Source organism: Selaginella moellendorffii, unplaced genomic scaffold, assembly GCF_000143415.4.
Source record: "Selaginella moellendorffii unplaced genomic scaffold, v1.0 SELMOscaffold_47, whole genome shotgun sequence".
Taxonomy (NCBI): Eukaryota; Viridiplantae; Streptophyta; class Lycopodiopsida; order Selaginellales; family Selaginellaceae; genus Selaginella; species Selaginella moellendorffii.
In genome coordinates this window covers 1,162,067-1,188,897 of record NW_003314308.1, presented here as the reverse complement: position 1 = coordinate 1,188,897, position 26,831 = coordinate 1,162,067, and the positions used below count along the sequence as shown (strand labels likewise).

The 26,831-nt window shown below is 51.8% G+C and overlaps 16 protein-coding genes across 18 annotated transcripts in view; 8 read left to right on the top strand and 8 right to left on the bottom strand.

The window, feature by feature from the left end:
- The first annotated feature begins 195 nt into the window (after positions 1-195).
- On the top strand, positions 196-1,534 carry LOC112350201. The gene is made up of 3 exons (XM_024686015.1): positions 196-1,058; positions 1,158-1,280; positions 1,376-1,534. The coding sequence occupies exons 1-3, from the start codon at positions 900-902 to the stop codon at positions 1,436-1,438; spliced, it is 345 nt and encodes a 114-aa protein (XP_024541783.1). The 5' UTR covers positions 196-899; the 3' UTR covers positions 1,439-1,534.
- Positions 1,535-1,687: 153 nt separating this feature from the next.
- On the bottom strand, positions 1,688-4,326 carry LOC9647030 (stress response protein NST1). The gene is made up of 8 exons (XM_024686012.1): positions 4,232-4,326; positions 3,943-4,172; positions 3,548-3,798; positions 3,415-3,492; positions 3,101-3,351; positions 2,549-2,911; positions 2,224-2,470; positions 1,688-2,159 (listed from the first exon to the last, which is right to left on the bottom strand). Exons 6-8 carry the CDS (start codon positions 2,858-2,860, stop codon positions 1,822-1,824), a joined length of 897 nt encoding a protein of 298 aa, XP_024541780.1. The 5' UTR covers positions 2,861-2,911; positions 3,101-3,351; positions 3,415-3,492; positions 3,548-3,798; positions 3,943-4,172; positions 4,232-4,326; the 3' UTR covers positions 1,688-1,821.
- LOC112350200 lies at positions 4,214-4,975 on the bottom strand. The gene is made up of 4 exons (XM_024686014.1): positions 4,897-4,975; positions 4,763-4,845; positions 4,510-4,699; positions 4,214-4,438 (listed from the first exon to the last, which is right to left on the bottom strand). The coding sequence occupies exons 1-4, from the start codon at positions 4,944-4,946 to the stop codon at positions 4,339-4,341; spliced, it is 423 nt and encodes a 140-aa protein (XP_024541782.1). The 5' UTR covers positions 4,947-4,975; the 3' UTR covers positions 4,214-4,338.
- Positions 4,958-6,198, top strand: LOC9647029 (26S proteasome non-ATPase regulatory subunit 8 homolog A). Its single transcript, XM_002981187.2, has 6 exons — positions 4,958-5,111; positions 5,176-5,254; positions 5,323-5,425; positions 5,486-5,746; positions 5,808-5,919; positions 5,975-6,198. The coding sequence occupies exons 1-6, from the start codon at positions 4,998-5,000 to the stop codon at positions 6,113-6,115; spliced, it is 810 nt and encodes a 269-aa protein (XP_002981233.1). The 5' UTR covers positions 4,958-4,997; the 3' UTR covers positions 6,116-6,198.
- Positions 6,199-6,270: 72 nt separating this feature from the next.
- Positions 6,271-7,711, top strand: LOC112350239 (pentatricopeptide repeat-containing protein At2g13600-like). Its single transcript, XM_024686080.1, has 2 exons — positions 6,271-7,591; positions 7,692-7,711. The coding sequence occupies exons 1-2, from the start codon at positions 6,271-6,273 to the stop codon at positions 7,709-7,711; spliced, it is 1,341 nt and encodes a 446-aa protein (XP_024541848.1).
- Positions 7,712-7,749: 38 nt separating this feature from the next.
- LOC112350238 (pentatricopeptide repeat-containing protein At4g39530-like) lies at positions 7,750-8,682 on the top strand. The gene has a single exon (XM_024686079.1). The coding sequence runs from the start codon at positions 7,750-7,752 to the stop codon at positions 8,680-8,682; it is 933 nt and encodes a 310-aa protein (XP_024541847.1).
- LOC112350199 (fasciclin-like arabinogalactan protein 14) lies at positions 8,659-9,518 on the bottom strand. The gene has a single exon (XM_024686013.1). It carries the CDS (start codon positions 9,498-9,500, stop codon positions 8,706-8,708), a length of 795 nt encoding a protein of 264 aa, XP_024541781.1. The 5' UTR covers positions 9,501-9,518; the 3' UTR covers positions 8,659-8,705.
- A 22-nt stretch (positions 9,519-9,540) lies between these two features.
- Positions 9,541-10,967, bottom strand: LOC9658280 (probable serine/threonine-protein kinase dyrk2). Its single transcript, XM_002981038.2, has 2 exons — positions 9,929-10,967; positions 9,541-9,619 (listed from the first exon to the last, which is right to left on the bottom strand). Exons 1-2 carry the CDS (start codon positions 10,965-10,967, stop codon positions 9,558-9,560), a joined length of 1,101 nt encoding a protein of 366 aa, XP_002981084.2. The 3' UTR covers positions 9,541-9,557.
- Positions 10,968-12,157: 1,190 nt separating this feature from the next.
- LOC9647028 (pentatricopeptide repeat-containing protein At3g09040, mitochondrial) lies at positions 12,158-14,689 on the bottom strand. Its single transcript, XM_024686078.1, has 2 exons — positions 12,573-14,689; positions 12,158-12,513 (listed from the first exon to the last, which is right to left on the bottom strand). Exon 1 carries the CDS (start codon positions 14,687-14,689, stop codon positions 12,605-12,607), a length of 2,085 nt encoding a protein of 694 aa, XP_024541846.1. The 3' UTR covers positions 12,158-12,513; positions 12,573-12,604.
- Positions 14,690-14,724: 35 nt separating this feature from the next.
- On the top strand, positions 14,725-16,207 carry LOC9657999 (eukaryotic translation initiation factor 5B). Its single transcript, XM_024686177.1, has 4 exons — positions 14,725-15,499; positions 15,563-15,660; positions 15,726-15,927; positions 15,982-16,207. The coding sequence occupies exons 1-4, from the start codon at positions 14,770-14,772 to the stop codon at positions 16,065-16,067; spliced, it is 1,116 nt and encodes a 371-aa protein (XP_024541945.1). The 5' UTR covers positions 14,725-14,769; the 3' UTR covers positions 16,068-16,207.
- Positions 16,110-18,584, bottom strand: LOC9647027 (isocitrate lyase). The gene is made up of 4 exons (XM_002981036.2): positions 18,307-18,584; positions 18,181-18,252; positions 16,484-18,077; positions 16,110-16,340 (listed from the first exon to the last, which is right to left on the bottom strand). Exons 2-4 carry the CDS (start codon positions 18,202-18,204, stop codon positions 16,258-16,260), a joined length of 1,701 nt encoding a protein of 566 aa, XP_002981082.1. The 5' UTR covers positions 18,205-18,252; positions 18,307-18,584; the 3' UTR covers positions 16,110-16,257.
- Positions 18,585-19,482: 898 nt separating this feature from the next.
- On the top strand, positions 19,483-21,804 carry LOC112350198 (pentatricopeptide repeat-containing protein At2g33680-like). Of its 3 annotated transcripts, none has more exons than XM_024686007.1 (3): positions 19,483-20,077; positions 20,135-20,490; positions 20,549-20,681. In XM_024686007.1, exons 1-3 carry the CDS (start codon positions 19,521-19,523, stop codon positions 20,569-20,571), a joined length of 936 nt encoding a protein of 311 aa, XP_024541775.1. In that variant the 5' UTR covers positions 19,483-19,520; the 3' UTR covers positions 20,572-20,681. The 3 variants fall into 3 exon arrangements, with proteins under 3 accessions (XP_024541775.1, XP_024541774.1, XP_024541773.1); XM_024686006.1 differs by having other exon boundaries at positions 20,123-20,490; XM_024686005.1 differs by lacking the exon at positions 19,483-20,077 and having other exon boundaries at positions 20,378-20,490; positions 20,549-21,804.
- On the bottom strand, positions 21,783-22,392 carry LOC112350237 (dof zinc finger protein DOF1.3-like). Its single transcript, XM_024686077.1, has one exon. The coding sequence runs from the start codon at positions 22,390-22,392 to the stop codon at positions 21,796-21,798; it is 597 nt and encodes a 198-aa protein (XP_024541845.1). The 3' UTR covers positions 21,783-21,795.
- A 1,229-nt stretch (positions 22,393-23,621) lies between these two features.
- On the top strand, positions 23,622-24,917 carry LOC9657998. Its single transcript, XM_024686011.1, has 3 exons — positions 23,622-24,697; positions 24,749-24,809; positions 24,861-24,917. The coding sequence occupies exon 1, from the start codon at positions 23,636-23,638 to the stop codon at positions 24,668-24,670; it is 1,035 nt and encodes a 344-aa protein (XP_024541779.1). The 5' UTR covers positions 23,622-23,635; the 3' UTR covers positions 24,671-24,697; positions 24,749-24,809; positions 24,861-24,917.
- LOC9647026 (chromatin remodeling protein EBS) lies at positions 24,887-26,560 on the bottom strand. Its single transcript, XM_002981035.2, has 5 exons — positions 26,089-26,560; positions 25,656-25,998; positions 25,409-25,477; positions 25,214-25,346; positions 24,887-25,151 (listed from the first exon to the last, which is right to left on the bottom strand). Exons 1-5 carry the CDS (start codon positions 26,159-26,161, stop codon positions 25,125-25,127), a joined length of 645 nt encoding a protein of 214 aa, XP_002981081.1. The 5' UTR covers positions 26,162-26,560; the 3' UTR covers positions 24,887-25,124.
- Positions 26,311-26,831, top strand: part of LOC9647025 (uncharacterized oxidoreductase TM_0325) — a 1,806-nt gene continuing 1,285 nt past the window's right edge. Inside the window, exon 1 of the mRNA XM_002981183.2 lies at positions 26,311-26,710. Coding sequence (XP_002981229.2) covers positions 26,311-26,710 — 400 coding nt within the window. The remainder of the gene's footprint in view (positions 26,711-26,831) is intronic.

Here is a 26,831-nt window from a genome sequence, read left to right as displayed (position 1 = left end):
AAATAACAATGTTGAGGAGCACGTAGAAAAGAAAAAATTTAGGCGAGACAGGGCAACGGAAGTAATAATGCGCCAATGACAGGGATTCCGTACGAGGGGCGCCAAAGTTAGCGGCGCCGTCAACTTGGCGGTGACGTGACGCTGATTCCGTCTGTGAGTGGTTTTTAGGGCAAAACTAAAAGTAGCGACAAAACGAGTGGAAGAATTCTTTCTTTCTCCTCTTCTTCGTCTTCGTTGTGGATGTGTGGAGTGTCAAATTTTTTTTTCGCTGGAGCAGTGGGATGAATGCTCGCGCAGCACGGAGAGAGAGTGGAGTGTGTGAGAAAAATCGATAGGTTTTTAGGGGCAGCTGACCCATCTATTCTATGATCCAGGATTGATTGTTACTGGCGTGCCTTCCTTCTTGAATCTTCTTCTATAAAAGCTTGTGGCCGGACAGACCATTTCTCCCTCGCTCGCTCGCTCGCTCCTCTTTTCCTTGACTTTCTTCCTGAGAAGAAGTCGTTTTTTCCTTCCTCTCTTCAGTCCTCTCCATCCCGCTGCAATTGTTTGCTGGGTCACTGTAATTTAATCGATCGATTCGATCCACTGCGATGTGAATGGCAGCAGCATGTAGATCTGGATCATCCTTTCCAGGAAGGGAAAAAGAGAAGCTCCCCCACATCTTTCAGTTGATCGGTCGAGCGAGAAATTAGACTCTAGAGCGAAAGACAAAGCGGTTTATGTTGCGGGGAGTGCTGCCTGGCTCGAGACAGCATCGCCGAGATCTGATCAAATCGCAAAGTTGAGAAACAAGCATCACAGTTTGATCTGGAGATCGTGTTGTGTCGGACCAGGCTTCATTCCCCTCAGCTACAAATTTGCGTCCCTCGTTTCTCTGCTCGCTCAGTCCTCGATCGATGGAAAGCTTCGATTTTTCTCTTTTCTCTGTTGCTCACTTACGTGTGCGTCCCGTTTCTGCAGATTCTTTCTTCTCCTTTTCTTCGTTTCTAGTAACTGTTGTTTTCAGTCGGAAAGAAGAAGCTTCTCAAGAACACATTTTACTCGCTGCGCTGCGGGTAAGTCTCTCGTTGTTGATTTTCTCCTCTTTCTTATCTTCTCGATTCTTTCTCTTCGTTTCTATTCTTTTTTGCTTGCTTGCTGCAGTTGGGTTCCAGGTTCCAGGCTTCGTGATGAATCCATCCATGGCTTCCGTTCCTGGCGATTCATTCAAAAGTCTGTATGGTTGCTGCCATCATAAGATTCGCTTTTGGCAAGATGACAACGAACTGCAAACAAAGGTACGATTCTTTGCTGATTTCTCAAACAAAAAGAGAAAAAAACACACCAAAAAATGGCTACTCATACCACTGCTATTTGTCCAAAAACGTTGCAGCGTTTCTGTTCTGAGATATTGGAACATCCCTCCATTCATCTTTCCAAGAAGAAGAAGATTTAAACGCGATAGTTCAATGTAATCCAATCTTATCACGCAATTTTTCCTTGTAAGATCGTTTGTTTCTTCAAGTATTATCCTTTGTTTCGTGTCTGCCAAGATTTTGATCGTTGCTACTTTGATTTTGATCGTGTACACGACGAGGACACGCAAGTTAGCTTTGAGTTTAGGATAGTTGCTACTTTGATCGTGTAGACGAAGAGCTCACGCAAGTTAGTTCCAAGTTTTTGATCGTTGTAGACACGACAGAGATTCAGCCAATAGGCAAAGAACACGACTTTATAATATAAGTGATGCTGATGATGGTAGCACATTGTCTTTGTGATCTTTCTTTCCTTCTCGCGTCCCGGAGCTTGCTGGAAATCGATTGAGATCCATGGCGGCAATCAACGAGCTGGCTGCTGGTTGTAGTGGCTCTTCTCCTTCTTCTTGGCGGCGGCCAGCTTTGCAGCTCGAGCGGCGGCCTCGGCGGCGACTTTGCTCGTGGCGGCGGAGCTGTTCTCCTTGACGGATTTCTTCTTTTTGCCCGCCACCAGCTTCTTCTTGATGAGAACGTCCATCGGCTCCGCGACCGCCGTCACGTTCGATTCGATCTCCTCCATGATCACGGGCACGGCAGGAGCGGTCTTCTCCTTCTTGGGCTTCTTCTTCTTCGCGATCTTCCTCTCCGCCTCGTTGTTTGCAGCGTCGCCGTCGTTGCTCGGAACGGCATCCTCGTCGTCTTCTGGAAGTTAGAAGCCGATAAGCCCGAGAAGAGAAAGAAGGAAGCGAGTTATTTCGTTACGTACCGTTCTTCGCTTCTTTCTTCGTCTCCTCCGTGGAAACGCCAAACTCGGCCAGGACGGCCGCAAGCTCCGCCAATTCCTTCTTCTTGATCTCCTTCTTGGAGAGCTGCTTGTCCAGCTCGCGAAGTACCGTGGGAGTTTGAGGACGTTGCTCAGCTTGTCCTGAACTCACGACACCGGCTTCCTCGCTTTTCTCTTCTTCGACCTCTTCGTCGGCATCATCGTCAAAATCCTCGTCAACCTCGGAATCCTGTCCAAGGAACAAGCGTACCATCAGCAAGAAGAAGAAAAAGAAAGAGAGGAGAGAACCACGAGAAAAGATGGTTACCTCCAAGTGATTCAAGTCATGGTTCACGGAGGATTCCTGCGAGGCCTTTGTTGTTGTCTGGCCCCAGATCGCTGGCAGCGGTGCGGTGGTCGCAAAGTAATCGTCGTCGTCCTCGACATCGGCCCAAGACTTGACGGTAACCGGACTTGGCACCCAAAACTGGCCAGCGTCCTCCTGCTGCTTACTCTGGCTGCTTTGCAATGCATGCTTGTCCAACTTCTTCTTGTTGGATTTTCGCTCAAGCGCAGAGAAAATGTTCGCAGTGCTTACAGCGGGCAATCCATCGTCTTTCCTGTATCCACCTCCAAACATTCTAGAACAATTGCCCTCTTGGAAGAAGCCTCACACTCTCGATTCGATAATCTGGATACAAAAGAGAACAAAAAACCATTAGTTTTGGTACTCGAAAAAATCGGGTAGAAAGCACACAGCGAATTCTCCCTTGAAATGCGAGCGCACACCGACCAGAGCAATTCCTACTGTAGAAATCAAGATTTCTAGCGCGAAATCGAGAATTCTAGCGCATAGATCTTGAGGGAGAGGGAGACTTACCGCGCGTCGCAGGGAAGATGGAGCAGAGCCAGCTCTATCGATGAGGGGCGCGCTGTCGTTGGAAACCCTTATGGCACGCCCTGCCCTAAGAGAATATACTCGACCTAGAAAATCGGCATTTATAGCATCTTTAGGGTTCCTTCTCCCCTGCCAACAATCGTGCGCAGGGTTTGGAGTTTCTGGAGCAATTGCGCGAAATTCGCGTGGCTGATTCGAAGGATCTCGGCTGCGGCCGCCAGGCTCGTACATAGCTGAGATTTTCCACACGACCCACATGAGAAATTGCGGAGGAATCGACGATCGAGGCGACCCACCTTCTGGTTGAGTGAGGTCCAAGCATAGCCTGGACGCTCCAATGCGGCATTGAGATCGCGGCAGGTCTCCTGGATTTCCTGCAATGGTATTGCTTGGCACACAGGTTGAGGGATTGAAAGAAAGAGGAAGCACCTCTACGAGATCGAGATCCAGAGGGAGATGATGATCTTCTTGCGCTGCTGATGGGCGATCCAACCAGGGGAAATTCGGAGAAGCTGGGTCTTTGTTGAGATCATGGATGAGGTCGTCGAGACCGAGAAGAGGCCCTCCCGAGGCCATGATAGAAAAGAAACTTAGGGCTCTTGTTGGTTCATAAGAACAGTACCTCTACTCTAGTAGCGAGGATAACAAATCAAAGATCACCAAAATTCGATCACAGCCCTCTGGAAACGAGGAGAAGATCATCAGTAACCGATTCAAGATCTCGCAAAGAGGGAGATGAGAGAAGCAAAGCTGGATTTTTCCGATGAGAAAGAACACCAGCTATGGTGGATGAAGAACAAAGGGAGGGAAAGAGAAATGCAAACCTTGCTCGCAACATCAAGACGAACTTGAGCTTCTCCCGGAAGAGCCTCTTCTTTGTTCGCTTGACGCGCTCCTTCTCCGCCTGGCGCCGCTGCTCCGACGGCTTCACGTAGTACTCCTTCTTGAGCAGATCGTTGAGCGTCTTGTCCTGTCGCATTTTCCGGCCATAGCGCGCCATGGCTTGCTCGAAATTCAGCCCCTTGCAATCGATATACACGCCGCGCACCTGTTGCTGCGCTCGATCCATCCAAATCAGAGCGCTGCGATGCGAGAGAAACGAAAGAACTGTACCAATTGCCGCGGGATCAAGCCGCATTTCCTGCCTAGAGCCATCGCCATCGCCATCGATCTCCCCAAGAACCCTAAAACTCCTATCCCTCTCAAGAACCCTAGAAACTCTATTTCTTCTTGCTGGCTTTGGCGGTCGCTCGCTTGCCTTGGCCTTTCTTGGGTCTTCCTTTGCCCGCTCGTTTCAATCTTTGCAATCTCTGGTATCGCCTGGAAAGAGGAGAGCGCGATCAATCCGCAAGAACAAACTAGAAATTTGCGTGAAGGAAGAATTCTCATACCTCTCCTCAGTTGGATCCTTGAATCGCCGATCCAAATGCTGCAAGGGGAATGGGTACCACTTGACGAGCTCCGGGCCGATGAGCTTCCTCCTGAGAATCTTGTGGCCTGATCGCAATCCATTCCCAATCACGTAGTTGAAAATCCGAGCTTTGGCTTGGAGGATCTCGGTCTTGTACTTCTCGCTATTCACTGCGAGAAAGAGAGAGCTTTCAATCGATAGAGCGAGCTCCAAGACAATCAATCGGTCGTTACCGTAGTCCTGATCCACGCCAGGGCCATTGTAGATCCGATTGAGCTCGGGGGTGCCCAAGATCTTCTTCTTTGGAACCCAATGCCTGTGAGAGCGCGCATCGATCAGAAAAGAGGGCGAAAGATCCATAGCTCACCTTCGCTGCGCGGGATTTGCGAGCCTGGTGATCAATCTCACCACACCCATCTTCGCCCCTAACCTAAAGTTAGGGTTTGGGGGAGAGTGGGAGAGGGAGCGATGGACAGCGGCAACAGCAAGGTCCTGGAGGCGCAGCGCCTCTACGGGCGCCTCGAGACGAGCATTTTCGCCCGGAATTTCGACAGCGCGCGCGCCTTCCTCAATCAGCTCAAGGTGAGTTCCTTCCTAGATTTCGATCCAATGCGGCTCTCGGCTGAGTAGAATCGAGCTCTTCCAGGTCAAGCTCACCGAGTTCTCCGGCCTTCCACCGCTCTATCGCCACACCTCTACTCAAGTCGAGGAGCTCAAGCTTGCTCGTAAGAACAATCTATGTTAGAATCTCTTTCACATCCAAGTTTTTTATCTTTCTCTTTTTTTGTTCTAGGATCCATCCTTGAGCAGGCTGTGCTCTTGAGCGTTGGGACTGAAGACCAGGAATCTTTCGAGCTCCATTTTCTCCAGCTCAAGCCTTACTACACAGACACAAGGTAGAGTGGCTCTTTCATCTTTCTTCTTTGGGCCGATTTTTCTCTTCTTTGGTCTTGTAGACACCTGATTCCTCCATCGAATTTCGAGTACATCATGCTGGGTCTCAATCTCCTGCGGCTACTCGTCCAGAACAGGATCGCCGAGTTTCACACCGAGCTCGAGCTCTTGTCTCCGGAAGCTCTCAAGAACGATTGCATCAAGATCGTGGTGGAGCTGGAGCAGGCACTGATGGAGGGCGCTTACAATCACGTCCTTCGTAGCCGAAAGGTTCCTCACGACAGCTACAATTACTTCATCAATCTTCTCGCCAAGACCGTGAGGTAAGATTCTCTTTTCCTTTGAAAGAAGAGGAGAGTTTGATCAATATCGATTTTGTTCCAGGGATGAGATTGCTGGCTGCAGCGAGAAAGCTTACGATTTCCTGACGCTGGACGATGCCAAGACGATTTTCAAGTTCACGAGAGATCAGGACCTCATGACTTACATCAGTGAGGTACTTCTCTCTCCACTGTTGCGATCTCTCGATATCATCTCTTTCATTTTTGCAGGAGCATCCGGACTGGGAGATAAGAAATCGATGCGTCTACTTCCAGAAGGTGAAGGATTTTTCGCTTTGCAAGGAGATTCCATCGCTGCAGCTCATCAATCAAACTCTGGGCTACGCGCGGGAGCTAGAGCGCATTGTCTAGTTCATTTGTTTTTGTAGCTAACAATGGAGCTACCGCGTTTTATAACCATTGACTTTTAATTCGAAAAGTTAGGGTTTATAGTCTAGAGGGAAATATTTCGTGGCGATGGAGCCGATTGGCCGCCGCGACGCGCCTCGAGGTGAGCGATCGCTGCTATGAGAGTAGCGCGGACGAATGTAGCGAAGCTCCTTCTTGATCTCCGGATGTGCAGCAGCTCCAGGGATTTGGAGCGCGGGAAGAGGATCCATGAAGCCGCTGGAAGAATCGCGGGCTCGATCGTTGCCGCGAATGCTCTCGTCGCAATGTACGCCAGGTGCGGGAGTCTCGATCTCGCGCGCGGCGTCTTCGATCGAATGCCGTGCCACAACGCGGGATCTTGGAGCTCGCTCGTGCTGGGTTATGTGGAAAATGGAGAGGGGGGCCTGGGAGTGGAGATTATCTTGAGCGGGATGATCGCAGCGCCGGATTCAGGGATCTTTCTGGCTGGATTCAAGGCTTGCGCTGGACTGGCGACGAAAGAAATGGGCTGTGAGATCGATGGGACGCTTGTGAAAACCCAGGCCTTGGAGAAAGCCATGGCGCTTCACTCACAGTTCCAGGGAAGCTCTTGCGGCCGAGACTATATCCTTCACAACAATATGGTAAGCATGTATTCCAAGTGTGGGAGCTTAGCTGACGCTCGCCGGGTCTTTGACAGGATGCTACTCCGAGACGTTGTGTCGTGGAACTCCTTGGTCATGGGATGTGCTGAGAACGAGGAGGAAGAGTTGGCACTCGAGCTGTTTGGCTGCATGGGAATGGGAGAAAACTGCGAGCCAGACTCTAGAACTTTAGTTGCGGTACTCAAGGCTTGCGCGATGCTGGCAGCAAAAGAAGATGGTTGTCACGTTGATGGGAAGTTCGTGAAGCTGCGGTGCGTGGAAAAGGTCATCGCTTTGCACGATAGAGCTCGAGAGATGGGGTGTGACAGGGAGATTTACGTGGCCAGCACTCTTGTTGACGCATATGCGAAATGTGGAAGGATGGCGGACTCGCAGCAGGTTTTCGACTCCTTAACTTCACACAATGTGGTTTCGTGGACTGCGCTGATCCGGGGGTATGTGGAGAATGGACAGGGAGAGCTAGCCTTGGAGCTCTTCCACAGGATGAAACGTGAAGGACGCACACTGCCGGATGCTCTGACGCTTGCTGCTGCACTCAAAGCCTGCGCTACGATGGCAGCTAGAGAAGAAGGAAAGCAGATTGATGGGAGGACAGTGAAGGTGAAATGGCTGGAGAAAGGAATGGTCGTTCACTCACAGGCTACGAGGATGGTGTCAAACTCTGTGCAAGTCGCAAACACGGTCATCGATATGTACTGCCGGTGTGGAAGCATGCTAAATGCCCGGAAGGTGTTCGACACGTTAAGGTTTCCGACTGTGGTGTCATGGAACGCGCTGCTATTAGGCTACGCAGACAATGGTGAAGCAGAGCTGTGTCTGGAGCTGTTTGAAGAAATGAGGCTTCTTCAGTGCTGCGATCCAAATTCACGAACGTTCGTCCCCGTGCTGAAGGCGTGTACCTGTCTGGCTGCCAGTGAAGAAGGCCAGAGAATAGACGGGAAGCCCGTAAAGGTGAAGGCTCTGGAGAGAGGGATGTCACTTCACGCTCTAGCAAGACGAAGTGGCTGGGAAACCGACGCGTTTGTTGAGAGCAGTTTGGTGAATCTCTATGCGAGATGTGGAAGCATGGTGGATGCCAGGAAGGTGTTCGACAGCATGGCCGCTTGCAATCCAGTGCTGTGGACGACGCTCATTGTGGGATACGCGGAATCTGACGAGGGACAGGTTGCACTGGACCTGTTTGCTGCTGTGTACGTGCGCACGAAGCCGGACGCTCACACTCTTGCGGCTGCTCTCAAGTCCTGCTCCAGTTTGGTGGCTGTAGAAGTCGGGAAAGCAATCCATGCAGAGGTTTGCAGATCCGGTCTCGAAAACGATGCCGTGCTGGTGAACTGCCTGGTGGACTTTTACGGGAAGTGTGGGAAGCTGGTCGATGCGAGCTGCCAGTTTGATTCAGCTTCGACGGTGGACATGCTGGTTTGGACTGCGCTGATAGCTGGTTACTGTCGGCAAGGTGACACAACCCGGGCCTTCGAGCTTTTCAACGGGATGCAGGACCAAGGCTCCCGACCAAATGCTGCCACCTTTTTGTGCCTTTTGACGCTGTGCAGCCATGTCGGTTTGATCGAGGAAGGAAAGAGGCTCTTTCACTTGATGCAGACTAGCAGATACGAGGTACAGGCTGAGATGGAGCACTATCATTGTCTGGTTGACATCCTTGGCCGAGCCGGGGAAATCGACAAAGCAGTCGCGGTACTGGAGGCTATGCCTTTCAAGGCGAGCGCACTGTCATGGTCGATAGTACTTGGAGCGTGCCGAAAGTGGAACAATACTACAGTGGGGAAGCTTGCGTTCGAATGGTGCTTAAAGTTGGAAGGGAGCAATGCTGCGGCCTATTCTTTGATGGCCAACATCCAGGGAACTTGCCAGAAGCTAGAGACAGATCGAAGTTCCTGTTATTTTTGAGGATAGAACGAAAGTCATCTACATCAAACGATCAGAAGAACAAGTAGAAAAGCAACTTCTGAAAGGACATTCCAAAGGGCTGATGGTGCTACTGCGGAGCTTGTGGCTGGATTGCCATTGTCTGGGCTACCTCCTTGCTGCGACGTCGAGGGACTTATCCAAGAACTTGGAGAAGGCGAAGAAGAAGGTCCTGGTGGTCCTCCCGACGGTGATGGCGATTCAGCTGGTGGTGGTGATGGAGCGAGAAACAGCGGCATGAGCGAAGGTGGAAGGAGTCCATACGGTACGAGAACCCGGCTTACGTCAACGACACTAACATTGAACGGGAGCTCCTTGACAGTGCCGAGGATCTCCGAGCTGAAGACCGTGGAGGAGCTGGGCCAGCCAACCGAGACGCCCCCGTTGGGATCGTCCGTGATGTTCACGAAGCCAGCATTGTTGGAGGCTCTTCCGGTGGTCTGGAAGAGGGTGGTGAAAAGCTTACTCTTGTTGGGGAGGCTCCGGAGGTCGTTGATTCCTTCGTACTCGAGCAGGACGTGGTAGCGGAGGATGTCAGCTATCTGCTGGCCGGTGACGGACTGCGCGAGCTGATCCAGGATGGGATCAAGCACGGAGTCCTCGGCGGCGAGAATGGTGAGGGAGGAACGCTGGTTGATCTCGTTGGCAACGCCGGTTTGAAGCAGCAGCATGTTCAAGTTGGTGTAGTCCGGGAAGAGGCCGAGAACTTGGGTGATGTTGATGCTGAGAACTGTGGGAGCTCGCAGAGAAAAGAGGACCAAGACGAGAAAGGTGGCAGCGTTCGCAATCACCATCGACATCTCTACGAGCTCTCTGGTACCTTTTTTCCTTCTTTTTTTTTTGCTTTTCTAGCGAAATCACTGACCTCTTCTCGAATGTAGGAGATTGATCGATGAGCCGAGCTCCAGCAGCACAGCAACTGAGAGACACTAAATTTTGAAGCTCCATTAAAAACATTAGCAACTCCTCTCTCCACCACTGACCAAATTTGGGTAAGTTTGGGAAATTTATGGGCATTACCAGAAAAGTTTTTGGCAAGTAACAGGGAACAGATGGGAAGTTACAAACAATGCGAAATTTTTTACACACCAAAGGAATGAGCACAAGAGTAAGCAAGAAGAACTTTGTTTCTATCTATCCATCTCTCAAGAATTGTATTGCCAGGAAGAAAAGAATTTTCATCTCCTTTTGGCTCTGCTACTGGAGCTGTGAAGTTTGGCGAGCTTACCCGAGGAAGAAGACGATGCCGAGACGACGAGAGAATCGCCCATGCAAACGGGCATGTTGAGAACCGGAGTGACGGATTGGTGGCGATGGTGGTGCTGGTGATGCTGCTGGTGCTGATCGTAGAGAAAGGACGACAAGGATCTGCTGTGATGATCCCTGGAGAAGGATCTCCTCGAAGTTTGAGAGTGATGGTGATCGCCGCCGCCGCCGCCACCACCTGGGTATACTCTACTCGATGATCGGCTATCGAACGACGAGACCCTCATCATCCTCGAGCTCGAGCTCTTGTCGTGACGATCCATGCCCTGCTGGGAGGAGGCCTTGTGAGAATTCTTCGCCTTGGTGGCCTTGGTGAGAGGGAGGGAGAAATCCTCGCCATGGTGATCCGGGAGGAGGAGGAGCCTCCGGCTGCTGGAGCTAGTCGAGGAGGGGAATGCGTCCATGTCCGATGAGAGCGAGCCGGACGATTCGTAGCAGGAGGACTGCGACGATGATCTCGGCCTCCCCGGATTGCGCAGTCGATGGAAGATTTCTTTCCAGTGGCTGGAGCACGTCGCGGTGGCCACCATCGCGGCGCTCTTCTTCCTGATCGTGTTGCCGCTGGCGGTGGATGATGATGACGATGATCGATTCGCGGCCGTGGCTGGCGTTGCTGGCATTGGCGCTGCTGGCGGTGCTGGCGGCGGCGTGGATGCGTGTGGATTGGGACGCTTCATGGCCATGGAAAGATTCTTGTTGCTGGTGTTCTTGGCGGAATCTAGAGCGCATGGGAGCATCCTGCCATTGCTGAAGATCTCGTCGGCCGATATCATCTCCACGCAATTGCCGTGCGCTGCCGAGGGGCAAGAGGAGGATGAGAAGAATCGAAATTCCAGCTGATCCTCGCGTTGTTGTTCTTGCCAATCAAGAACAGGGCTAAAGAGGGGATAATCTTGCCGATTGTGATCGCCGAGGCTGGAGCAGTACCCCACGCCCCTCCTGCTGCTGATAATCTCCATCGCTGGAGCGATGGAAGCTCTTGCTTGCGACCTATAGTGCATCCATCGATCGATCGATCGAGAATGCTCCCCTGGAGTCAATCAAGAAAGATGCGAGAGAGGGAGAGAAGATGGATCGATCGCATTCTCGTCGGCGTCCATCACCGATCATCGCCGCGCAAGGGAATCCGCCATTTTGATGAGACCAGAGGATTAAAATGGCAAAAGTAAAGTAACAAGGGTAAAAGAAAGAGAAAATATTCCGTTAGACAGCGCCGTCAGTGGTCCGTACATGAAACAAGCGCTGTTTTTTTAACGCGCCGTCACTGCGGATAAAAGAAAAACGCAAGAGGTTCTACTGCCGTACTCTGTGTACGGCACACACTAGCATCGCTGTTTGGAAGCTGATAGTTCAATGTTGGAGGTGTCTATCACTCAATGGATCAATCAAAGCTATCAGTCAGTGAGGTTTCGAAAGCTACGAGAGCTCTTTTGATCTTTTCCTTTACTTTTGCGCGCATTGAAATTTGGGATGGAATTTGCTGGCAATCAAAGTATGGTGGAGCGGTGGTGGAATGTGGGCTCTGCCACCCCAAACAAAAAGGATGTTGCGAGAGAGCATCGTTGCGTAGCATGAATCGTCGCCAGCTTGAAACAAAAGGAGTAAAGCCACTGTAGCGGCATAGAATAGAATAGACCGGCAATCAGCTAGTTAGATCTCGTCAAAAGCAAAAGTGTCGACTTCCACCCAATACCTCTCGAATGTTTGTTTAAGAGCTCTCTCGCTTCGCTCCTTTATAGCCTGGAATTTGCGAAGATCTTCGTCGCAGATCCCTGCACGGAAGTGGAAAACAGCGTTAGAACGAAGAGAAAGTAAGATAAACCGAAGGGGTCACGTCAAGAGAGAAGGCGAGCTTGTGAGCGATGAATGCAGGACTTCGCAGCGCTGTGGGCGACGCAGGCTTTAGAGAAGAGAGAGCTTGGAGGCTCGTATATAACTGTTTGTGCTGCGAAGAGAGATCTTGCTGCGCTGCACAAGAAAAAACAGCTCAGTATGAAAGATGACTAGCTCACGCTTCGAGTTTCTTTCCCTCTGCTTCTTTTCCTCTTCTTTTACCTGGCTGCTGCTCTGTGGCTCCCAAGTGAGTTATTGTGCCACACCGGCGATCGATGCTGCTAGCAGTTAAAGGTTGAGTTCCTCGCGAAATCTAGGCCACCAAACTGCAACAATGACGAGTGGTGAAAGCAGCGTGTGCATAGCTTACTCTCAGAGTAGAGATTGTCCAATTGGACTTGGACCTCGCCGAAAGGAAAGGAGAAGATAAAAAAGCCAGCGAGCGTCAATCGATCCCTGTATCCACAGCGAAACTGTCGTGTAGCCGCAGCGCAAATAATTTCTGTTCAACAACCAGCAATGTGTCTCAACGAGAAGATGTACACGTGAGCAAGTATATACCTGAGAGACGAGAGCTGACACCAACACATTCTTAATGGCCGGAACTTCAATCACAGAAAGGACCCTTGTCAATCCTGTTCTGGCCTGTTTCTCGCTCCAGAGACTTTTCTACTCCTCATTTTTGAATCAGACATCGTCCAAGCTCCAGCCAGCCTGCAATCGTCAAAGCAAAACACGATGGTAAAAACTTCCGAGCTAAGAAGATCACGTACCTGATTGTGACGACTTTATCCAGATCTTGCCACTAGAGAGCGTCGGCTTTTGATTCGGTTTCCTCCGCGTCGTCCTCGTTGCCAACCGTGCTGAGCAGCATGACGAAAGGTTGGGCCACTCCTGGCCTCAAATCGGCACATCGCCTGGCAGCATCTGCAGCACGGTGAGAGTCGCCGTGCAGCTTGCACGACCCCAAATAAGTCATCCACTCCTTGTAAGCAGGCTCGAACGGCATCCTTTCCAGCAAGTCCTTGGCATTGTCCAGCCACCCGGCTCTACCAAACAAGTCGATCAAGCAGTTGTAATGCTCTGCCATTGTCTGGATCTCATGGTCACGGACCATAGTCATAAAGCACTGCCGGCAGTCGTGGACGGATCCTGCGTGACCGAGCGCTGATAAAACGCTCACGAATGCTACGTCGTCGAGCTCCATGCCTTGAAGCTCCATAGTCCTGTATAGTTCCAGTGCCTCGTTGCCGTGTCCCTGGTGCGTATACGCAGCCAGCATGGACGTCCAAGACACCACATTTCTCTCGCGCATGCTGTCGAAAACTTCCCTCGCATCGCCCAAGCTCCCGCATTTCCCATACATGTTGACAAGCGTGTTGTTCACCCGGAGTTGCGAGTCCAATCCACCGGCTTTTATCTCGGCATGGATTTCTCTGCCATCTCCTACCGTCCCAACGTCGGAGCAGGCGTCAAGGATGATGAGACAAGTCACGGCGTTCGGCCTCACACCACCCCGGCTCTTCATCGTCTTAAACAGCCGAAAGGCCTCCCCCCATTCTCCGTTTTGAGCATTTACCGCGATCATGGACGTCCAGGAAATGACCGTCTTCTCAGGAATGCCATGAAAAACCCTCCTTGCATCGTCGAGCTCCCCAAACTTCCCATACATCGTCACTAGCGCATTCCCCACGGCTGTGTCTCGATCAAAACCTTCGGCAACTACCCGAGCGTGGATGTCTCTGCCTTGTCTCAGCTCCCAGCACGCGCTAAGAACGCTTGGAAATACCACCTGGTGTGCCTTCACGCCTTCCAAGTTCATGGTCCAGTAGAGCTCCATCGCGTCTCGATGGCGGCCACTCTGAGTGTATGTGACGGACATGGTTGTCCAGGAGACGCTGTTCTTCTCCGGCATGGCGTCGAAAGCGTACCTCGACTCTTCCACACTGCCGCAGACGCTATACATCTTAACGAGCGTGTTTCCAAAAACTACGTCCGGCTTGATTCCACTGGCCAAGTAGTCGCGATGGACTGATCTCCCATCCTCCAAAGTTTCCAGCAGCGAACAAGCTCTCAGCGCAGTTGTATAGCTCACTGAATCCGGGATGACGACTGTCTCCGAGCTTTGCATCCTTCTGAAAAAACTAAGAGCTTCTTCGCAGCGTTCCTTCTGGACGAAGAGGCCGAGCATGGTGTTCCAAGCCACCACACTCCTCCTTGGCAAGGCCTCAAACAATCTCTTCGCGTCCTCCAAGCTCCCACACTTGCCATACATGTTGATGAGGCAAGTCCCCACGAAGTCATCAAGCTCCACTCCGCTGTCTAGAATTCGAGCATGGAGAGCTCTCCCGGCCTCTAGATCCCCAGACAGCGAGCAGACGTTGGTCACAGTCGAGAAGGTGATGGCATTGGGCTTCTCCTCCGGATTCCTGTGTCTGGATCCCATCTCCCGGAACAAATCCAGTGCTTGATTGTAATGCCCATTTTGGGCATATGCTGCGAGCATCACATTCCAAGTGAATGCCGTCTTGGCGCCCACCGAATCGAAAACCCGGCGCGCGCTGTCGATGTCTCCACACTTGCCATACATCTGGACGAGCAAACTGCCAAGAAAAGTACCTGGATCGCGATGATAGCTCGAAATATGGGCATCGATCCTCCTCCCAACGGCCAGCGCCTGCGCACTCGCGCATCGCCGGAGCAGGGATGCGTAGATCGCTGGAGAAAGCGGCCCCGGGGATGGATGCTGGAAATATTGCTCGGCGTCGATCTGCAGAGCTGATCTGAGCGATTGCTGTTGCGGATCTCTGGCAGCGCGATCGAATGCCAGCGACGGTGGTCGAGGAAGCCTCCGTCCTACTGGCAGCTTGCCATAAACCCTAGAGACCATGACATGTTGGGGCTTTAGTTAGGGTTTATCGGCGGGAACAGGAGGTATGGCGTGAGAGCGCTGCGCGTGGCGTCGCTAGCATGAAGAAGATCGCCGGCAAGAGCGAGAAAAATGCGAGCCGGAGTGAGGTAAATCTAGTGAAGGAGAAGAAGATCAAGAAGAAGGTCTTGGAGGGAGGGAAATTGTTAGCGGAGAAGAAGAAGATTTCGAGTGAGAAGAAGAAGAGGAGCTTAGATCTGGTTCCAGTGCCGGAGCGAACTAGCGAGAATGAGGATGGAGATCGTCTGAAGAAGAAGAAGAAGATTAGCGAGAAGAAGCTAGGAAAGAAGAAGGAAATTGTTGAGGAGGATGACAGCGATCTAGAAATCACGCTCAAGAAGAAGAAGAAGAAGCTTGTCGAGGAAATCGAGGATGGAGAAAACGAGCAGAAGGTGGAAAAGACGTTGAAGAAGAAGAAGAAGTTTGTCGAGGAAACTGAGGATGGACAAAACGAGCAGAAGGTAGTAAAAACGCTGAAGAAGAAGAAGAAGACGCTTGTCGAGGAAACTGAAGATGGAGAAAACGAGCATGAGGAAAAGACGCTGAAGAAGAAGAAGGTTGTCGAGGAAATTGAGGATGGACAACACGAGGAGAAGGTAGAAAAAGCACTGAATAAGCAGAAGAAAAAGCTCGTTGAGGATGGAAACCAGCAGAAGCTAGAAAAGAAGCTGAAGAAAAAGAAAAAGGAGGTGGAACCCGTAGTCCCTGCGTCCTCCGGTGGTGCAGGTTCTGGGGATGGCGAAGCTGGAAAAACACTTCAAGGAATGGAGAGTGAGTCTCTACCATTTTTCCTTTTGGGTTTCTCGTCTCTAAGAAGTTCTTTGTTTTTTGCAGAATGGATAGCAGAATATAATGCACGTAGGCCAGGTATTCATGTGCTACAGGAGCAGCTCGACTCGTTCATAGCTGACTACGAGGAACGCGAAGAGCAAGTAAGTGTTGTGGATGTAGAGATGTTCCAATTTTGCTCAAACTTCCATTCACTTATTCAAACCAGGCACGTAAAGAACGACAAGTTGCTGCCAGTGGCGACGGCTGGACAGTCGTGACTCGCCAGAAAGGGAAAAGGAGGAGCGCAGACGCTACCTCTGGGATTGCTGTCGGTGCTGTTCATGCCGCTGTCGCGGCTAATGCCGAGAAGAAGACGCAGGGGCTGGATGATTTCTACAAATTCCAAAAGAGAGACTCGCACCGAAACGGTAATGAAACAACCGATATGTTGCCTTTCCTGACCTTGGCTTGTGATTCATCAGAGGTGGCCCAACTTCAGCTCAAGTTCCAAGAAGATAAGAAGAAAATAGCGCAAATGCGAGCTGCACGTAAGTTCAGGCCCTACTGATCAGACGTTTTGGTTTGTTTTTATCCCAGATGAATTGCGCAATAGAAGAATGGATGGATATATATACAATTCCTGGGCGTCTGCTCGAGAGCAGGCTTCATTTGGCAGTTTCTCAAGCAAGCCACATTATTATTACTCAACACCGAAGGGTATCGTCATTATCCATAGACTCGGAACGGGCAGAGCAGCCTCACAGCTTGGACTTGGCGAACACTTCCGCTCCGGCTTGCAAGTTGCTTCCGAAAGTATCCTTGAATTGGTCCTCGGTCACACCTACACCAGCAGAAGAGAAGCGTCAAAATCCAAATCGGGGAACGAGACGAAAGCCAACGAGACAGTCGCCCGGATTCTCCGAGCCAGAAAACAAGAGGACAGGACCACAGAGAAAAAGAGAAACGTATGGAACTCTTTGTTACCTTTCTGCATCGCCGCAGTGGACGAGACACCGCCAGTAACCGTCTTGAGCAGCTGGTCGTAGTAATTCGCCCCGGACCAGGTCTGATGAGCCAGAGTTTCGACGTTGTTCATACGCTCCTGGCGCTGGATATCCTCGACGTAAGCCAGCATGCCACGCTGCTTGAAGTCACGAGCAAACGTATCAGCAGCCAGAGAATTCGCGTGGAAACCAGCCAAAGTGATGAACTGCCAGCAGTATCCCATCCTCGCCAGGTGGGGGATGAACTCTTGCATTTGAGCGTCGTTCATCCCGGCAGCGTCCCAGTTGAAAGACGGTGACAAGTTATACGCGAGCATGATCTCCGGGTGCTTGGCCTTGACACCTTCGGCAAAGTCTTGAGCCTGGACGACGTCCGGAGTAGCAGTCTCCATCCAGAGAAGATCGGCATAGGGAGCAAAGGCGCAGCCTCGAGCGATGCAAGCTTTGGTGCTCCCCTGGAAGCGGTAGAATCCTTCCCGAGTTCTCGGAAGATCCCAGCACCAGAAGACGTCGGTGACGCCGAGAGTGGCAGCCAGAGCTCGAGCATCAGCATGGGAGAGCCCCTCGACGCTGTCAAACCAGCGATTCAGCCTCGCCACCTTGACATTCTCGGCAATGTTCATCTTCCGGATGGCGTCCGCGACCACGTCCGAGAAGAGCCGGAGGTCCGCCTGCGCCAACCAGTTGTCCTCGATCGCCTGGAGCTCGTTCCCGGACTTGTTCATCGCCTGGGCCTCGGCCATGACCGTGACGAGCGGCTTGCCTTTGACAGCCGGATTGCTCGCACCGAGGATGAAGTAATGGTCTCGGGGATCGATGTTGCTCTGGAGCAGCGTCGCAGCCACCGAGTCGGACCTCGCCACCAGGATTTGCTCCACTCCCATCACGTCCAGCTGAAGCCTCGCAGCGACGAGACGATTGATATGCTCGGAGGTGGCGACGAGAACTTTGCCACCCATATGACCACACTTCTTCGTCACCGAGGCTTGGTCTTCCATATGGATCCCGGCGGCTCCGCGCTCCACGAACATCTTGACGAGCTTCACAGTGGCGGTGGTGCCGCCGAATCCAGTGTCAGCGTCGGCGATGAGAGGCGCGAGATAGTCGACGTAGGGGGTCCTGGATCGGATCTCCTTGCCGACGCTCAGCCGAGCCTCCCGCTGCTTGCGATCGTGGAAGAGCTGCGCCATGAAGAGATGCTCCACTTTGTTTGGGACGGTGTCCATGGGATAGTCGGCGAGATCGGGGCCGGGCTCGTTGGAGGTGGAGGCGGTGGATGCGCACTGCCAGCCCGAGACGTAGATGGTGTCGAGGTACTTGGCCATCTGGGCGACTTGGACTGGATCGAGAGCTCCAAAGGTCCGGGAGCACGACTTGTTGGCCTGGTGGTTCTTGAGGATGAACCACAGCTTCTTGGCCATCTCGTTGGAGGGGTAGTGGATTGGGAGAGTCCCGCGGAGGCGGGCAACGTCGCGGGCGGTGTAGGGGCGTCGCGTGAGGCGGAAGCGATCGGATCGCCACCATGCCTCCACCGCGGCCGCCTCCGCCTCGAATTCGGCCTCCTCGTCGACCACCTGTGGAGAGGAAAACGTCAGTCCGGATCGAGAAATCGATGGGAAACACTCGCGACCGCGAGGATCAAATCGCCCACATTCGAGCAAAGCAACGATCGCTTACTCTGGTTGCTCTCCCAAACTCCATGCTTATCTCCCTCTCCCTCCTGCTCCCGCCGGAGCTCTAGAACTCAGCCTGGAAATGCGAGAAGTGCGTGAGCGCGAAATCTACGATCTCTCGATCGCTTACCTCACGAGAAAAGCGATCGATCCAATCGATCCAATTATCCAACACCGCCGACGAATGCAGCAGATGACAAGGTGGTCTGGCGCGGCGCATTCTCTTAAATTCCATTGCACCGCCAATTACGTCCCAAATTAGCAAGCCCCTGACCCGCTTACGTGGCTTACCTTCCAAAAGCCCAGGTGGCCAAATCGTGGCCGCCGGTGTTGACGAATATTTTCTCGCACCAGTATTATTGCCCGCGGTCGTTGGGCCCCGATTTAATTCTATCCGGGAAATAGGCAATCCTCGTGCATTGTTTTTACAAACCAGACATTTCAGCCACTTCAGTGCTTATCTCGACAGGAAAATTGAAGCTTCTACCTAGCGTAAATGATATAATCTCATGCGTGTCAGTCTCCCATTGGATTAAAAAGGAATATGCCAGACGTTCAGCCCTAACACGTGGCATTAGGGCAAGAAAAGGAGATCCACCGAAATATTCCATTGGGTTAAACCACCTTCTTAAAAGTGTTTTCGATGAGTGGTTGCCCAATATAGCTCATGGTTGGCTGGGGAAACACGGCAACCCCCATTTAGGACTAGGTCCTTTCCACTTTCAGTGCTTACTATATTCTAGGGCACGTATATACAAACGTATAGATACAGTTTGGTATCAAGCTGGTTGGATTTGAAAGATTCTCAGAGCTGGGTATCTGCGAGAATGAAGCTAAGGGCACAGGTTGGAAGCTTGGTGAGCTTGTAAGAATGCAGCTAAAGACCTCTATCAAGCATTTGGAGGGCTAGTAAAGAGGAGCTACAACCTGTTTCTCTCTAGCTTCATCACGCGCTGCGTGATCGATCAATCCAGGCAATGACAACCATCATCTAGAACTGCTGCTTCTTCTCCCTGCTGCCACGTGACAAGAATTTGGCACCACGTGACAAGGAGGTATTTGGCGCCACGTGACAATTTCACCTCCTCCTACAGGACTAGGCGCAATTTGGAGAGCCATACAGCAGCATTAGCAACAGCAGTAGCAGGGTTTGGTGTAAGCCTTTTCAACTTTGTAGATGAAACGTCCACAGAGGGTGGTTGAGGGTGGAAATTAGAACAGTATGCAATGTATCTATCAAGGCAAGTTTCTTGTGGCAGTTAGGAAGGATGAGGAATTAGGGTTTCTTTCAAGAACCCTAAAAAGATCTAGGGTTTTGAGGAGAAATAGGTTGAGAGCGATGGAATGCCCGGGTGCCTGGCTCTCAGGATCTTGCGGCCTCGATCCATCACCAGGAAGCCGGCGCTCGGGCCTACAGTGGATTGTGGGGAAATCACGAGGGAGAGATCATCGCCAAGCGACATAGCGGGTCTTATTGCGGCGCTCAAGGCCTGCGGCAGGGACAGGGATTTGAGAAGGGGGAGAGTGCTCCACGCGGGGATCAGCGAGAGAGGAGACGATGCAAACGTCGCGGTGGCGAATACAGTGGTGGACATGTATGGGAAATGTGGGAGCTTGGTGGAAGCGAGGCGAGCTTTCGAGAGAATGGCGCATCACACCACAGTTTCCTGGACGGTTTTGATGGCGGGGTGTGTGGAGAACGGGGAGAATGCCATGGCTTTAAATCTCTTGGCGCGGATGGAGGACTCACGAGTAGCTCCTGACGCTCGGACTTTCGTGGCTGCTGTCAAGGCTTGCTCCGGCTTGGCTGTGAGGGAAGAGGGCAAAAGCTTTGATCATGGAAAGCTCGTCAAGGTGGCGGCATTGGAGAGAGGAGCTTGTGTCCATTCTCACGCTGGGAGGTATGGTTTCGACAGGCAAAAGCACGTAGCTTGCTCGCTGATCAGCATGTATGCGAGGTGTGGGAGCACTGTGGACGCTCGCAGGGTGTTTGAGAGAATGGAGCTGCGTGACTTAGCGGCTTGGAATGCGATGATGCTGGGCTACGTCGAGAACGGGGAGCCGGATCTTTGCCTCGACTTGTTTGGGAGGATGGTGGAAGCACGCGTAGAACCGGATGGTCTGTCCTTTGTTGCTGCGTTGAAAGCCTGCTCGAGCCTTTCGGACAACAAGGTTTTGTCGCTTGGCAAGTGCGTGGCTCTTCACTCTCAAGCTGCCAAGAGTGGTTTCCTTTCGGACATCTTCGTGGCCAGCACTCTCGTGAATTGCTACATCAGATGTGGAAGCATTGACGATGCGGAGAAGATTTTCGAAGGTATGCTTTACTGTGATGTCGTCTCGTGGACTTCTCTGATGCTTGGCTATGTTGACAGTGGACACGAAGAGAAGGCACTGAGTTTGTTTCAGTGCATGCAGTCGCAGGCTCGTCGATGTCAACCGGACGAGCTTGCATTCGTTGCGGCATTCAAGGCGGTGACGGGTCTAGCAGAGAAAGATAACGAGCAAGGAAACCAGGATCAGCTTCTGGGATACTTGAGTCGAGGCATGGCACTTCACTCAGAAGCTCAAGCTGTCACAGACGTTCAAAGCTCCTGCCTCATGGGAAACGCGCTCATCGTCATGTACGCAAAGTGTGGGAGCATGCCGGATGCGCAACGGGTCTTCGACCGCATGGCTGCCCCGGACGTCTTCTCGTGGACCTCACTCGTGCTGGGATATGTGGAGAGTGGCAATGGTGACAAGGGACTGGAAGTCTTTGCAGCAATGATCCAGATCCAAGGCATCACAAGGCTAGACGTCCAGACTCTTGCTACTGCTCTCAAGGCCTGTGGAAGCTGCGCAAACTTGGACTCTGGCAAATCGATCTATGCACTAGCATGCCGGCTGTATGGACTCGAGGCCGTGGATGCTGTTCTAGCCAACTCTTTGATCGACGTCTTTGCGAAGAGCGGTAGCATCGTCCACTCCCAGCGGCTGTTCGACTCGCTAGCGGTGGCTTCCAGAGAGCTGGTCGCCTGGAACTCGCTCATGGCCGGATACGCTCGGCAGGGAAACAGCAAGCTCGTCATCTCGCTCTTCGAGAGGATGCAACGCGAAGCTGTGGTGAAAGCCGACGCTACAACTTTCGTGTGCCTCCTCACGGCTTGCAGTCACGCTGGCCTTGTGGAGGAGGCCCGAGAGTACCTCGAGGGGATGAGTTCCAAGCACGGGATAGCTCCCGGGGTCGACCACTACAGCGTCATGGTGGATGCGCTTGCCCGTGCGAATAAGATGGACGCTGCGGTAGCCATGGCGGAGTCGATGCCGGTGGAGGCTGCCAGTTACTACAAAGAGTCCGTGGCGTGGAGGAGTGTTCTAGGGGCGTGCTGCAAGTGGAAGAACTTGGTGGTCGGGAAGCTTGCGTTCGAGCGCCTGGTTGAGCTGAATGATCAAGATGCTGCAGCTTATGTGCTCATGGATAATGTCACTGGTGGAAGAGGAGCTTGAGTTGATCCAAGCATCAAAGACAAGAAGAAAAAAAGAGTTTTTGTGACAAAAATTGTTCTTTGGGTGATATTTCTGTATTTACAAATCACTGCTTCCACAAGAACATGAAAAAAAAGGATTTTTGGTAACAAAATTATTCTTTGGTGGATGTGTTAAATTTACAAACTTGTTGAGTCATCCTGTGGAGCTCTGCAAGTTTCTTGCGCTGTGCTCCCCTCAAACTTGCGCCTGGAGTGAACTTCTTCTTGCACTTCAGGCACCGAAACCTTGGCTGATTGACATTCTTGTTGTTGTAGTAGTCAAATCTAGCAGCACCACCACAAAAAATACATGCCATGGGAGCTTCATCATTGCTTTTGTCGGAAGAAATCCTTGTTCTCTTCTCACGAAAAGGAGGTTTTGTGTTTGACGATTTCTCTACCTTTTCTAATTCAGGAGTTAATGTTGAGAATGATGAAGCAGCAGCACTTGACAATGATGAAGCAGCAACACTTGGCAATGACGAAACTGTAGTGTTTGGAACCCCAAGTCTCAACCAATCCTTTTCATCTTTACCATGCACAATAAAAACATTTGAAGAACTCCTCCTCCCAAGCGTAAGACTCAAATCTGGCTCCGCTCTTGCAACTGTACTCAAATCTGGCTCTGCTGTTGCGACTGTTGCCTTGTTACAAGACGCTTTGAAGATTGAGTGAAAGAAATCTCTGTGGGCATCTGCGAACGAAGCCATTTCGAGTAAGAGAGAAACTATGGGAACCCTAAAAAAGAAAGAATGCGGCCTTGCTTTTATATGCATGCTCCACCGACAAATGCAAAAAGGGAGGAGGTCAAAGATAGTCAACCAAAGACGCGCGCATTTTCAAAATTAGGGTTTTCTTGTACTTAGGGTTTATTGGCTATGGAGCTTTTGCTTGCGCTCCGGGAGAATGCGCGGCATTGCCTGTCAGGTATGTGGCGCCTCGCGAGTGCCGCGAGCTATCGGGTGACTGATGCTACCATGGAGCTGATGGGGCTGCCGCAAATCGGGGAGCTGGGAAAGGGGCCAGCAGGAATGCCGCGCGGCAGCAGCGTTGGAGAGATCGGCAAGGATTCAGAATCTGGATTCCAGGGGAAATTAGTCCGTGGCCGCACCATCGATTCGATCAGGTGTGTGGAAGGCGGTGCCAGCAGCAAGAAGTTCTCGTGGATTTTTAGTGGGAGGCCGATACACCGGAACACGGCCGTGTTTGCTCTCGAGGACGAGCGAGGGATGGCTTCGTGCGTGATGGTTCCGTTCGCTCTACTTCCTGAGGAAGACGTGACGAGAGTTTTTCCCAGGGGAGCCGAGGTTGTGATCAAAGACCCAAGCTCTCGGATGATCTCAATGATGCAAGTCCGGAGCCCTTCCTTGGTTGAGGTGGTGGCGTATTTTCCAGAACTGATGGCTTGCCGAGACGCTGCATGGCTGCGAGAGCTGGGAGACAAAGAGGTGGAGCGAAAAAACTTTCGAGCAGCGATCGAGCTCTACAGCAACAGCATTGGGGTGTGAGTTTGGAATTTCTTGAAGTTGCCAGAGGTGTCTAATCCAGTTTCTGTCAGGCGGCTCAAGGCCAGGGATCCGCACTGGTAAGTTCTTTCCTTGCAATTCTTTCTTTTGACAATACCTCTTTTTCTTTGTGTTCTTCCAGGTTTTGTCTAGCCGAGCTGAAGCGTGGCTGCAGTTAAAACACTATGACAGGGCTTTCGCTGACGCCGATGCGGCACTGGCTTGCTGCGAAAGCTTCCATGCAGCGAGCTGGCTCACCAAAGCACAAGCTTTGACGGGCCTCCATCACTACTCAATTGCGTTCGACGTTCTCAAACAGGCTATGGAGCTCTCCCCCGACTCGGCAGAGATCACGAAAGCGTATCAAGAGTCCCTCATCAGAAAAGAGCAGAGCGAGAACGGCGTTTTCGATCTTCCACGCTTGCTTGGACAGGAAGGTGACCATTCCATGGCAGACTTCGTCGGTCCGCTGGAACTGGCTCCGAGCCGAGTAGATTCGGATGGCATTGGCCTCTTCATCACCAGAGACGCGAAAAGAGGGGAGCTTCTTCTCGTTAGCAATCCCAGCTGGGACAACCTTCATCTTACTCGAGAGTGGGGTGACAAGATCACAATGCTGGTGAGAGCCTGCGCCGGATCATCACGGACTCGATCGAGAATGGTCGCAATGGGGGAAGAAGTTGCACGCATCGACGCTTTCAGGCCAAACTCACGAATCAAAGTGACTGAAGAGCTCCAAATCTCCTTGATCGAGGAGGTAGCGCACAACCATGCCGACTGCACGCTGCCGTTCTGTATCAATCACTCGTGCACACCGAACGTCTACTGGTGCCATCGCGGCGGTATCATCCTCGTCCTTGCCTCGCGCGACTTGGAGGCTGGGGAGGAGCTGCTCAAGTCCTACTACAACTGCTCGCTGCGCCTGGGTTCTTGCCTCTCGATCGGCCTCCACTGCGAGAGATGCTTGCTCCAGTCGAGGCCACCGCTGGATGGAATCGCCGCGAGATATCAGGCCGAGAATCGATCCGAGGAGGGTGGCGGCGCCAACTTTAAGCTGGTGGAGCTCGTCTCGGAACTGGAGAGGGAGATGAGAAAGATGGAGCTGAGCGAGGAGGAGACAATGCAGCTGCGGTGTGCGTATTTCCGGGGCTACGCTACGTACTACGCAAGGTGGAAAAGCCATGGCCGGGACGAGCTTCCAGAGATGCCGGAGCCAGTGCTCGTCTTCGGGGCCATGCACAGGTTTGCATCGGGGGATGGCAACGCGCTGCGCGTCATGTTTGGTTTCCACAGCTTGATCCACGGCGAGCTCTCCCCTTGCGACGATGAAAGAGTGCGGCAGTGGATGCTTGAGCTAAGCGTTTCCAGCGCCGGGAGTGCCTGGGAGGCAGCCTGGGAGAGCGTGGTGGCTAGGAGAGACGAGTGTGAGAAGCTGTGCCTCAGCGGCGTCCCGGCACCTCCGTGGGAGAACTTGAGACGATGAGATGGGAGAGGCATGGAGAGAACACAGGTAAAATGAGCTTTTTTTATCGAAGTTTTCTCACAAGTTTCGTTTTTTCAGATCTCCAGCTCCACTTCGCCTCGCTTGGAGTGAGTAACTTGAGACGATGAGTGAAACACAGGTAAAATGAGCTAATTTATCGAAATTTTCTCACAAGTTTCGTCTTCTCCAGGAAAAGAGATGGCTTCGTCGCTTTGCTAACATATAATTCTGTAAGCTATTCACAGTCTTTGGGATAAATAGGTACAGATATAGGCCGACTCCAGAGAGAGATGAGAGGGGAGGGACAGAGAGAGAGAGAGAGGGTTATCATCGGAGTGTTGCGCACTAACTCCTAAGGACTAGCTATCTTACAAGCCAAAAACAAGGACTAACCCTCTTAATCAGCCGACAAAATCACTCCGTTGTGTGAAGTAGTAATCGCCGAGCGAGCCTTTCATTTCTTCCGGCGCTTTGGTTCGCTCTGGAAAAGAGAAAAAATAAAGCGGTCATATAGACGAGAGCACAGGGGGAGTGTGTTTCTACCTTGGCCTCGTGTGGAGGAGAAGATTTCTTTGTTTTCTTCTCGTCGGGCGGAGAAGAAGAGCACTCCGGGCAATGGAACGATTCCAACTTCTTGACTTGGTCAGGAGATAGACTCATGCAGGTCGGATGGAACCTGGAGACGCAAAGGAGGTATTTTGCATCAAAACTTTGCTCGTTTGGATGAAGAGGACTTACCAATCCTTGCAGGACTCGCACTGAACCATCAAATCGTCCGGATTGTATGGCATCTCACACTTGCAATACCTTCACGTAATAAAGCGCTTGGTAAGAACACAAGAGAAGAAAGAGAAGTTCGAACACAACGAGAACAGGAGAAGTTCGATAAGAACACAACGAGACCAAGAGAAGAAAGAGAAGCTTGATAAGAACACAACTAGTCAACGAGACGCCAGAGAGACAGAGGGAGAGAGAGAGCACTTACACTGGAACACGATCGGGAGTAAAGCCGCCTGTGGCCGCCTTGTACTCGAATCGGCAGAAGAAATCATCGCTTCCCACGCTCTCCAACTTGGTGTAGCTCTTGAAGCTGTGAACTGTACACTTCCCTTCGATCGTATCAGCGCTCTGGATGTCGAAGTGATCGGACAAAAACAGCTCTTTAGCTCCATGGAATTGGCGCCTCCCTCCCATGGACTCCTCGGGCCGATAGTACCAGCGGACATTAACTTTGATGTTGTTCCTGGCATCAGCTTCGATTCTCTCGATCTTGGCTACGTAAGAAGGCTTCTCCGGATCGGGAGCACGCATGAAAACTGTGTCCCCAGCTGCGAAGAAGCAAAGCAAAAAACTTTGAGCCGAGCGAAGCAAAAAGAGATTTTTTGTGCAGTCGATCAATCAATCACTGACTACTTTACCTTTGACAACCTTGTGAGTGCCCCTGATCGTGTAGGATTCCACAACCTTCCTTGCAACCTTGGACTTGGCCATGAAATGCGCGGCCCTTTCCTTGTTTCCTTCCTTGTCCCAAAACCTCGCTTATACCTCCGTCAAAATGACCCTAGCTATGCAGCACAGAAGCGCTGTGATTCCTTGTTCTACTTCTTCTTCTTCTTCCTCTTCTCCCGGCTACCTCTAAAATGCGTGGATATGGAGTCGAATCCAGCCGCTATAGCTCATCACCAGGAGGCGCAGAGGATGCCGCGCCATTCCAGCTGCTCCAAGATCGATCCAAGCCGAGAAGTAATCTGTGCGCTCTAATCTTTCTTCCTTTCGCCCTCGCCCGCCCTGCCCTAGCGCTCTTTCTCTCTCTCTCACTCTCGCTCGCTCGCGCGCGCGCTACAGTGGAAGAAGGAACGATTATAGGTTTTCCACACACGCACAAGGTTGTGTCGAAAGCACCGGTAAAAGGGTTAAACGGAAAAGTGTTTGTACTGGAAGGGGTAAAAGAATTTAAACTGGCTGCCACGTTGGCAAGTAGAAAAAAAGTTTGCCTGGAAAATGGGGTTTTCGATCGATTGAAGCTATGGCGATGGCGCTGTGAGAGGTAAGAAGAGAAGACGATTCTTCCCTCCATCGGGATGATAGCGCGCGGTGGATTTTGATCGATCGCTGCAATGCTCTTCACGGCGCTTCGTCGCGGCAAAATATTTGGCAGGGC

Bases quoted from the DNA above. Each gene is read 5' to 3' on its own strand.
- LOC9657998 (XM_024686011.1), top strand. From the start codon at position 23,636: ATGGCAGACTTCGTCGGTCCGCTGGAACTGGCTCCGAGCCGAGTAGAT.
- LOC9647029 (XM_002981187.2), top strand. From the start codon at position 4,998: ATGGACAGCGGCAACAGCAAGGTCCTGGAGGCGCAGCGCCTCTACGGG. The intron at 5,255-5,322 runs GTAAGAACAATC...TTTTTGTTCTAG, and splicing joins CGAGGAGCTCAAGCTTGCTC to GATCCATCCTTGAGCAGGCT. The intron at 5,426-5,485 runs GTAGAGTGGCTC...TTGGTCTTGTAG, and splicing joins CCTTACTACACAGACACAAG to ACACCTGATTCCTCCATCGA.
- LOC112350238 (XM_024686079.1), top strand. From the start codon at position 7,750: ATGTCACTTCACGCTCTAGCAAGACGAAGTGGCTGGGAAACCGACGCG.
- LOC9658280 (XM_002981038.2), bottom strand. From the start codon at position 10,967: ATGCACTATAGGTCGCAAGCAAGAGCTTCCATCGCTCCAGCGATGGAG. The intron at 9,620-9,928 runs GTAAGCTCGCCA...AGTGTCTCTCAG, and splicing joins GGCATCGTCTTCTTCCTCGG to TTGCTGTGCTGCTGGAGCTC.
- LOC112350200 (XM_024686014.1), bottom strand. From the start codon at position 4,946: ATGGGTGTGGTGAGATTGATCACCAGGCTCGCAAATCCCGCGCAGCGA. The intron at 4,846-4,896 runs GTGAGCTATGGA...GCGCTCTCACAG, and splicing joins GCAAATCCCGCGCAGCGAAG to GCATTGGGTTCCAAAGAAGA. The intron at 4,439-4,509 runs GTATGAGAATTC...TCCTCTTTCCAG, and splicing joins AAGGATCCAACTGAGGAGAG to GCGATACCAGAGATTGCAAA.
- LOC112350237 (XM_024686077.1), bottom strand. From the start codon at position 22,392: ATGGCTTCGTTCGCAGATGCCCACAGAGATTTCTTTCACTCAATCTTC.
- LOC9647028 (XM_024686078.1), bottom strand. From the start codon at position 14,689: ATGGTCTCTAGGGTTTATGGCAAGCTGCCAGTAGGACGGAGGCTTCCT.
- LOC9647026 (XM_002981035.2), bottom strand. From the start codon at position 26,161: ATGGCCAAGTCCAAGGTTGCAAGGAAGGTTGTGGAATCCTACACGATC. The intron at 25,999-26,088 runs GTAAAGTAGTCA...GCTTCTTCGCAG, and splicing joins CACTCACAAGGTTGTCAAAG to CTGGGGACACAGTTTTCATG. The intron at 25,152-25,213 runs GTAGAAACACAC...TCTCTTTTCCAG, and splicing joins CTCCTCCACACGAGGCCAAG to AGCGAACCAAAGCGCCGGAA.
- LOC112350239 (XM_024686080.1), top strand. From the start codon at position 6,271: ATGAGAGTAGCGCGGACGAATGTAGCGAAGCTCCTTCTTGATCTCCGG. The intron at 7,592-7,691 runs GTCTGGAGCTGT...TCTGGCTGCCAG, and splicing joins CAATGGTGAAGCAGAGCTGT to TGAAGAAGGCCAGAGAATAG.
- LOC9647027 (XM_002981036.2), bottom strand. From the start codon at position 18,204: ATGGAGTTTGGGAGAGCAACCAGA. The intron at 18,078-18,180 runs GTAAGCGATCGT...TCCTCTCCACAG, and splicing joins AGTTTGGGAGAGCAACCAGA to GTGGTCGACGAGGAGGCCGA. The intron at 16,341-16,483 runs GTAACAAAGAGT...CTGCTGGTGTAG, and splicing joins CACTGCGGCGATGCAGAAAG to GTGTGACCGAGGACCAATTC.
- LOC112350198 (XM_024686005.1), top strand. From the start codon at position 20,586: ATGCAGTCGCAGGCTCGTCGATGTCAACCGGACGAGCTTGCATTCGTT.
- LOC9657999 (XM_024686177.1), top strand. From the start codon at position 14,770: ATGAAGAAGATCGCCGGCAAGAGCGAGAAAAATGCGAGCCGGAGTGAG. The intron at 15,661-15,725 runs GTAAGTGTTGTG...TATTCAAACCAG, and splicing joins ACGAGGAACGCGAAGAGCAA to GCACGTAAAGAACGACAAGT. The intron at 15,928-15,981 runs GTAATGAAACAA...GTGATTCATCAG, and splicing joins GAGAGACTCGCACCGAAACG to AGGTGGCCCAACTTCAGCTC.
- LOC112350199 (XM_024686013.1), bottom strand. From the start codon at position 9,500: ATGTCGATGGTGATTGCGAACGCTGCCACCTTTCTCGTCTTGGTCCTC.
- LOC9647030 (XM_024686012.1), bottom strand. From the start codon at position 2,860: ATGTTTGGAGGTGGATACAGGAAAGACGATGGATTGCCCGCTGTAAGC. The intron at 2,471-2,548 runs GTAACCATCTTT...TTCCTTGGACAG, and splicing joins ATGACTTGAATCACTTGGAG to GATTCCGAGGTTGACGAGGA. The intron at 2,160-2,223 runs GTACGTAACGAA...TCTAACTTCCAG, and splicing joins GAAGAAAGAAGCGAAGAACG to AAGACGACGAGGATGCCGTT.
- LOC112350201 (XM_024686015.1), top strand. From the start codon at position 900: ATGGAAAGCTTCGATTTTTCTCTTTTCTCTGTTGCTCACTTACGTGTG. The intron at 1,059-1,157 runs GTAAGTCTCTCG...GTTGGGTTCCAG, and splicing joins TTTTACTCGCTGCGCTGCGG to GTTCCAGGCTTCGTGATGAA. The intron at 1,281-1,375 runs GTACGATTCTTT...AAAACGTTGCAG, and splicing joins ACAACGAACTGCAAACAAAG to CGTTTCTGTTCTGAGATATT.